At 46.0% G+C, this 9,160-nt stretch overlaps 1 protein-coding gene across 1 annotated transcript in view; it reads left to right on the top strand.

The window, feature by feature from the left end:
• The first annotated feature begins 774 nt into the window (after positions 1–774).
• LOC142249022 (ADAMTS-like protein 2) overlaps positions 775–9,160 on the top strand; it is a 101,366-nt gene continuing 92,980 nt past the window's right edge. Inside the window, exon 1 of the mRNA XM_075320580.1 lies at positions 775–858. Coding sequence (XP_075176695.1) covers positions 775–858 — 84 coding nt within the window. The remainder of the gene's footprint in view (positions 859–9,160) is intronic.

The following is a 9,160-nucleotide window of genomic DNA, read 5'->3' as shown; positions in this document are numbered from 1 at the left end:
AATCAAGTTACAATTTTTCAGCTGATTTTTTACTCCATGTAAATGAATAATTGGGGGTATTTTTCAGACACCGGCATGACAGTTCTTGACATACAGATGTATACAGCGGAACTGGAGCTGTAAAAATCCATATTATAAATGCATATTGGATTATTTAAAGGGGTTTTCTGGGAAAGTTGTAAAATTAAAAAATAGATATTTTTTTTACATGTTGAATGCCCCCACAGTCCAGTGGTTCCTTCTGGTCCCGCAGTGGTGACCCCTGTCCATTAGTCACCGACCACTGCAGCTAATCACTAGCAGTGATGTTTGCATGTATGATATGCTGAGGACGGGGATTAGCTGCAGCGGTCAGTTAATGGATGGATGGGACTTCAGACCATCAGGACCCCTGTTGTCTGGATTGCTGGAGGGGCTTTCGCTGGTCCAACATCCATATGATGATAAACCATTTAATTTGATTCATCTTTTGTCAAAAACTATAACCAGGAATAAAATATTTGGGAATGTAACATTTTTGCTCAGTAAATAAAAGTCTCATTATTAATAAGTGGTGTAATCCCATATAATATAGTGTCCAGCTCGCCCCCTCCTCCCGCCTGGCTGACCCCTGTCTTCTCCCCTCTCCTGTCCCTCCTGTGCCCCCTCTCCCCTCCCCCTGTCCCGGCTCCGCGCTCCCCCAGCCTCACAGCTCAGCCTGTAATTACTTGGCCATGCGGGGAGGGAGCGGGCAGCCGGTGCCGAGGCTTTTCCTGCCGCAGCTGCAGTACAGGGATGTGTGCACCTCACCGCCGGCCCCCCGGGCTCATGCTGCTGCTCGTGCTGCTGTGCCGGAGCCCCGGAGCCGCCACCTCTAAGGTAACACTCACCCCTCCTATAGAGGCAGAGCTGTGTGCACACCGTGCGGAAAACCGCTGCCCCACAGCACAGAAAGCGGCTCCAAGTGCAGGAGTGATGGCAGCATCTGACTGTGCCCCCCATACACAGCACAGGACAGGGGGTGGGGGCAATAAGGACAGATACATGTCTGCTACTATCTATCCCTCTATCTACGGTATCCATCTATTATCTATCTATCTATCTATCCCTCTATCTATCCATTCATTATCTATCCTTCTATCTATCTATCCCTCTATCTATCCCTCTATCTATCTATCTATCTATCTATCCCTCTATCTATCCCTCTATCTATCTATCCCTCTATCTATCCCTCTATCTATCCCTCTATCTATCTATCTATCCCTCTATCTATCTATCTATCCCTCTATCTATCTATCCCTCTATCTATCTATCTCTCTATCTATCTATCTATCTATCTATCTATCCATCCATCTATCTATCTATCTATCTATCCCTCTATCCCTCTATCTATCTATCTATCTATCTATCTATCCCTCTATCTATCCCTCTATCTATCTATCTATCTATCTATCTATCTATCTATCTATCTATCCCTCTATCTATCCCTCTATCTATCTATCTATCTATCTATCTATCTATCCCTCTATCCCTCTATCTATCTATCTATCTATCTATCCCTCTATCTATCTATCTATCCCTCTATCTATCTATCCCTCTATCTATCTATCTATCTATCCCTCTATCTATCTATCTATCCCTCTATCTATCTATCCCTCTATCTATCCCTCTATCTATCTATCTATCTATCTATCTATCCCTCTATCTATCCCTCTATCTATCTATCTATCTATCCCTCTATCCCTCTATCTATCTATCTATCTATCTATCCCTCTATCTATCTATCTATCCCTCTATCTATCTATCCCTCTATCTATCTACAGTTAGGTCCAGAAATATTTGGACAGTGACACAATTTTCGCGAGTTGGGCTCTGCATGCCACCACATTGGATTTGAAATGAAACCTCTACAACAGAATTCAAGTGCAGATTGTAACGTTTAATTTGAAGGTTTGAACAAAAATATCTGATAGAAATTGTAGGAATTGTACACATTTCTTTACAAACACTCCACATTTTAGGAGGTCAAAAGTAATTGGACAAATAAACCAAACCCAAACAAAATATTTTTATTTTCAATATTTTGTTGTGAATCCTTTGGAGGCAATCACTGCCTTAAGTCTGGAACCCATGGACATCACCAAATGCTGGGTTTCCTCCTTCTTAATGCTTTGCCAGGCCTTTACAGCTGCAGCCTTCAGGCCTTGCTTGTTTGTGGGTCTTTCCGTCTTAAGTCTGGATTTGAGCAAGTGAAATGCATGCTCAATTGGGTTAAGATCTGGTGATTGACTTGGCCATTGCAGAATGTTCCACTTTTTTGCACTCATGAACTCCTGGGTAGCTTTGGCTGTATGCTTCGGGTCATTGTCCATCTGTACTATGAAGCGCCGTCCGATCAACTTTGCGGCATTTGGCTGAATCTGGGCTGAAAGTATATCCCGGTACACTTCAGAATTCATCCGGCTACTCTTGTCTGCTGTTATGTCATCAATAAACACAAGTGACCCAGTGCCATTGAAAGCCATGCATGCCCATGCCATCACGTTGCCTCCACCATGTTTTACAGAGGATGTGGTGTGCCTTGGATCCTGTGCCATTTCCTTTCTTCTCCAAACTTTTTTCTTCCCATCATTCTGGTACAGGTTGATCTTTGTCTCATCTGTCCATAGAATACTTTTCCAGAAGTGAGCTGGCTTCATGAGGTGTTTTTCAGCAAATTTAACTCTGGCCTGTCTATTTTTGGAATTGATGAATGGTTTGCATCTAGATGTGAACCCTTTGTATTTACTTTCATGGAGTCTTCTCTTTACTGTTGACTTAGAGACAGATACACCTACTTCACTGAGAGTGTTCTGGACTTCAGTTGATGTTGTGAACGGGTTCTTCTTCACCAAAGAAAGTATGCGGCGATCATCCACCACTGTTGTCATCCGTGGACGCCCAGGCCTTTTTGAGTTCCCAAGCTCACCAGTCAATTCCTTTTTTCTCAGAATGTACCCGACTGTTGATTTTGCTACTCCAAGCATGTCTGCTATCTCTCTGATGGATTTTTTCTTTTTTTCAGCCTCAGGATGTTCTGCTTCACCTCAATTGAGAGTTCCTTAGACCGCATGTTGTCTGGTCACAGCAACAGCTTCCAAATGCAAAACCACACACCTGTAATCAACCCCAGACCTTTTAACTACTTCATTGATTACAGGTTAACGAGGGAGACGCCTTCAGAGTTAATTGCAGCCCTTAGAGTCCCTTGTCCAATTACTTTTGGTCCCTTGAAAAAGAAGAGGCTATGCATTACAGAGCTATGATTCCTAAACCCTTTCTCCGATTTGGATGTGAAAACTCTCATATTGCAGCTGGGAGTGTGCACTTTCAGCCCATATTATATATATAATTGTATTTCTGAACATGTTTTTGTAAACAGCTAAAATAACAAAACTTGTGTCACTGTCCAAATATTTCTGGCCCTGACTGTATCTATCCCTCTATCTATCTATCTATCCCTCTATCTATCTATCCCTCTATCTATCTATCTATCTATCTATCCCTCTATCTATCCCTCTATCTATCTATCCCTCTATCTATCCCTCTATCTATCCCTCTATCTATCCCTCTATCTATCTATCCCTCTATCTATCTATCTATCTATCTATCCCTCTATCCCTCTATCTATCTATCTATCCCTCTATCTATCTATCTATCTATCCCTCTATCTATCTATCTATCTATCTATCTATCTATCCCTCTATCTATCCCTCTATCTATCTATCCCTCTATCTATCTATCCCTCTATCTATCTATCTATCTATCCCTCTATCCCTCTATCTATCTATCTATCCCTCTATCTATCCCTCTATCTATCTCTATTTTTCTATTACTCTCTCTGACGCAGTGCACATATACAAGAAGGGTACAATGACTAGATCTCGGGTGCACAGCTGGGGACGGCTCATCACAGGCAGAATATAACATGATATATTATAAAGCACATGCGGAGTGTTATTTATATAGCCATGTGTCTGCTCAGTGAGTGTCTAGAATGATATGGCGGTATATATAGGACATTCACTTTATATATTTATAGAATGTAATGACATTAGGACACATTATCAACAATATAGTTCTATCTACTTCTATCTATCTATCTATCCCTCTATCTATCCCTCTATCTATCCCTCTATCTATCCCTCTATCTATCCCTCTATCTATCCCTCTATCTATCCCTCTATCTATCCCTCTATCTATCCCTCTATCTATCTATCTATCTATCCCTCTATCTATCTATCTATCTATCTATCCCTCTATCTATCTATCTATCTATCTATCTATCTATCTATCTATCTATCCCTCCTATCTATCCTTCTATCTATCTATCTATTTAATCTATTTATCCATCTATCTATCTATCTATCTATCCCGCTATCTATCCCTCTATCTATCCCTCTATCCCTCTATCTCTCTATCTATCTATCCCTCTATCTATCCCTCTATCTATCCCTCTATCTATCTATCCCTCCTATCTATCTATTATCTATCCCTCTATCTATCTATCTATTTATCCATCCCTCTATCTATCTATCTATCTATCTATCTATCCCTCTATCTATCTATCTATCTATCTATCCCTCTATCTATCTATCTATCTATCTATCTATCTATCTATCTATCCATCTATCCCTCTATCTATCCCTCTATCTATCCCTCTATCTATCCCTCTATCTATCCCTCTATCTATCCCTCTATCTATCTATCTATCTATCTATCTATCCCTCTATCTATCCCTCTATCTATCCCTCTATCTATCCCTCTATCTATCCCTCTATCTATCCCTCTATCTATCTATCCCTCTATCTATCTATCCCTCTATCTATCTATCCCTCTATCTATCCCTCTACCTATCCCTCTATCTATCCCTCTATCTATCCCTCTATCTATCTATCCCTCTATCTATCCCTCTATCTATCTATCCCTCTATCTATCTATCTATCTATCTATCCCTCTATCTATCCCTCTATCTATCTATCTATCTATCTTTCCCTCTATCTATCTATCCATCCATCCATCCATCCATCTATCCCACTATGTCTTTGTCGCGGGCGGAGGAGGGGACGCTGCGCTCTCCCACTGCTCGGGTCCGGCTGCTGCTGCGGCCGCTGCTGCTCGGTGGCTCGAGCGATGGGCCGGATCCCGGGGACTCGAGCGGCGCTCCTCGCCCGTGAGTGAAAAGGGGAATGGTTTTGGGGATATTGTCCATGACGCCACCCACGGTTGTGGTGATTGTGTGGACACCACCGCTGCTCTGTATGGGGATCCCGGGAGCGGTGACAGGGAGCAGCTTTGTTGTTAGTTCTCCCCTCCGTGGGTAGGGGGTTGGTTGTCCCGGGGCCCGGTGATGGGGTAGGGGTGGATGGCAGGCCGGGTGCGGGGCCTGGTGAGGTGCAGGGTCGCGGGGGCAGCGCTGTGCCGCACGGCACAGTGGTACTCACTCAGCCTGAGACGATGACACAGTTCTCAGTAAAACACACGGCTGGAAAGACGGTTCCCACGGACGGCTGCTGTTGCTTTTTCCCCGGTAGTTAACGGTGACTGTCTCTTTCCCTGCACCTAGTACTTCCGTTGGTTCCAATGGGTTCCCACTGGTAACCCGCTCCCCGGCTTGGATATGGGCCGGAGGAGCCCCTCTTTGCCCGCAGGCGCTGGCCCTGAGAAACTGGTGCCTTGGCGGTGGCGGTGTCTCTCTCATACGGTTGGACTGTTGCCTTCAATCGGGACTTAGTTGTTTGGAAACCCGGAGGTCCCCTTCACTGACGGATTTGGCAAATTCACGGCGACTCCAAGCCTTGCCGGGATCCGAAAGGCCCCTGCCAATGGTGCTGGCTTCTCCTTGTGTACCGGTCCGGTACCGCCGGGCCACCGCCCGTCCACGGTCCTTACGGCAACTCTGATAGACCACTCCTGCAGACGGTCACCGCCGTCTGCTAACCTTGCTCTCTCTGTCCGGGCCACACACCCGGACCAACTTCAGGCTCTTAAGCTGTCACTTTCCTCCTTCCACTTTCACCTCTCAAACTCCTCTGCCTGGTTTTCCCACCTCCAGGACTGTGACCTCCTCGGTGGGCGGGACCAACCGCCTGGCCCACCCCCTGGTGTGGACATCAGCCCCTGGAGGAGGGCAGCAAGGATTTCTGGGTCTAGCTTTGATGTGCCTGACCGGGGTGTAGGGTGTGGTGATGTCATTACCTGTGACCCCGGGCTTGTCCAGGGCGTCACATCTTTTCTAGAGATTCTTCCTTTAGTTATCTTTCACGTCTGCTTGGGTTTCTATGGTGGATGTGCACCCTTACTCACTGCGGATCTAGGCGCGAGGGTCAGCCATATTGTCACATTATACGGTATTAAAAAAAAGTTTAAAAGAACTGAAGTCCTCAGTGGTTGATCCCTTTTAATGGCTAACTGAAAAGATGGTAATAATAGCGGCTCCAGACTCCGCAGGTCTCATGGTACCCGGCCTGATGAAGACACCTGAGTAGTCTGGAGCTGCTATTATTACCATCTTTTCAGTTACCCATTAAAAGGTATCAACCGCTGAGGACTTCAGTTCTTTTAAACATTTTTTTCTTTCTATTGGCTAACACGGTACAAAGATATATTCTATCTATGCGGTATTATAAACCAGTCAAGTTCATTTCTACAATGGGAGCCTGAGATGTGAACGAGGATTTCTCAGAGTCCCCGATGTCCTATTGTGCCCAATAAATAAGCCATTTTGGCAGTGTTTTCTGCTGCACTTGTCTTTTATGTAAATCTCATAGCCACATTAACAATATCAATCCTGGTGAACGCGGCGTGATCGTCGCTGGGCCGGAGCCTCACATCAAGTCCGAACTTTCTAGAGTTTGATTGATGCTGTGAGTGACTCCGGTTGAAGCGCTCGGGTTCTCCGGTTTTCTGGGGGACGGTAAAGGACGTCTCAAGGTGATGACGATTTCTCTGCTTCAGAAAGTGAGTGCTCCTCCGTAACGTCACCCTACTTGTGAGCTCTTATGTTGAGTTGTATCTCCACGAATCAAAGGAGCTTTAGAAACTTGGACTTGACCCGGCTCACAATGGAGATTAGACTGTTTTTTTCTGTATCAAGTGCCATGATCGATGCTGATGGATCTATTCCTATAATAGACTGCAGTGACGCGTGCCCTGGAGTAAGATGCAGCAAATTCATTAAATTGCACTCGTCATTTAATTTTTATTTCAGAAATCAATAATACACATGAAAATAAGAAACCTCACAATGTATCTTAACAAGGTAATCTGCTTTTTTCTCCTCCAGGACTGATGTTTCATTCTCAATTCACAAGTAAAATCTTTCTTCAGTGACTACAGATTTTCCCTTTACTGAGATAGAAGAACTGTATATGGAGAACTGCAACTGTCCGTTCAGAAGACCTTGCAGCAGAATGTCTGTCTGCCTCTAGCTCCTCCCCCTGCCTCCTGCTCCTCCCCCTGCCTCTAGCTCCTCCTTCTACATCTAGTTCCTCCATCTGCCACTAGCTTCTTCCTCAGCCTCTAGCTCCTCCCCCTGCCTCTAGCTCCTCCCCCTGCCTTTTGCTCCTCCCTCTGCTTCTAGCTCTTCCCTCTACATCTAGTTCCTCCCTCTGCCACTAGCTCCTCCCCCGCCTCTAGTTCCTTCCTCTGCCTCTAGCTCCTCCCTCTGCCTCTAGCTCCTTCCTCTGCCTCTAGCTCCTCCCTCTGCCTCTAGCTTCTCCCTTTGTCAATAGTGCCTCCCTCTGCCTCTAGCTTCTCCCTCTGCCTCTAGTTCCTTCCTCTTCCTCTAGCTCCTCTCTCTGCCTCTAGTGCCTCCATCTGCCTTTAGCTCCTCCCCCTGCCTCTAGCTCCTCCCTCTGCCTCTAGCTCCTCCCTCTGCCTCTAGCTCCTTCCTCTGCCTTAAGCTCCTCCCTCGGCCTCTAGCTTCTCCCTTTGTCAGTAGTGCCTCCATCTGCCTCTAACTCCTCCCTCTGTATCTAGCTTCTCCCTCTGCTTCTAGCTCATCACTTTGCCTCTAGCTCCTCCCCCTGCCTCTAGCTCCTCCCCCTGCCTCTAGCTCCTCCCCCTGCCTCTAGCTCCTCCCTCTGCCTCTAGCTTCTCCCTTTGTCTCTAGTGCCTCCATCTGCCTTTAGCTCCTCCCCCTGCCTCTAGCTCCTCCCTCTGCCTCTAGCTCCTCCCTCTGCCTCTAGCTCCTTCCTCTGCCTTAAGCTCCTCCCTCGGCCTCTAGCTTCTCCCTTTGTCAGTAGTGCCTCCATCTGCCTCTAACTCCTCCCTCTGTATCTAGCTTCTCCCTCTGCTTCTAGCTCATCACTTTGCCTCTAGCTCCTCCCCCTGCCTCTAGCTCCTCCCCCTGCCTCTAGCTCCTCCCTCTGCCTCTAGCTCCTCCCTCTGCCTCTAGCTTCTCCCTTTGTCAGTAGTGCCTCCATCTGCCTCTGCTTCTAGCTCCTCCCTCGGCCTCTAGCTCCTCCCTTCTCCATAGAATTTTATAAGCACCAACTGCCATCTCATATCTCAGTAATGTCAAAATCCACTTTCACATATGAACATAGATTTCACTTATTAATTGAGAGTGAAAAGATAATCCAGAAGGAGAGAAAAGTAAATTTATCTGATAAGATATAGTACAAAGAGTCATATTTTCCTGTGTATTATTGTCTTATGAAAAAAAAAAAAAAGAGTTACACTTTAAGATGCGTGCACCTTTTAGTGAACTTGGTCTGTGAGTAGAGATGACCGGACCTGTGGAAGCTCGGTTCTGCGAGATCAGTCGGACTTCAGATAAAGTTCGGTTTGGACCTAGAGTTGGCCTGAACCCCAATGGAAGTCATTGATTGGGCAGTTGGGGTCTCCGCTCACATGCAGCCATAAGCAGATCACATCCGGGAGCAGATTTGATCTCGGGTACAGGTGAGCGGGGTCACCCCCTTCCTCTGTTTTGGTGGATTTGATCTCGGGTACAGGTGAGCGGGGTCACCCCCTTCCTCTGTTTTGGTGGACCAGATTGCTGGATTTCTACTCTATTTATCCGGGAGCAGGTGGACGGATTTTTTTGGTGCACACTACATCCGATCACTTTGTTGATACCCCCAGTGCAACCGATCAAACACAGCAAGCGGCTCTCAATGAGCTGAACCCCGAGCGT

Source organism: Anomaloglossus baeobatrachus, chromosome 8 (assembly GCF_048569485.1).
Source record: "Anomaloglossus baeobatrachus isolate aAnoBae1 chromosome 8, aAnoBae1.hap1, whole genome shotgun sequence".
NCBI lineage: Eukaryota > Metazoa > Chordata > Amphibia > Anura > Aromobatidae > Anomaloglossus > Anomaloglossus baeobatrachus.
Note: the sequence above shows the minus strand (reverse complement) of the source record. Positions and strands in the feature narration are given on the sequence as shown.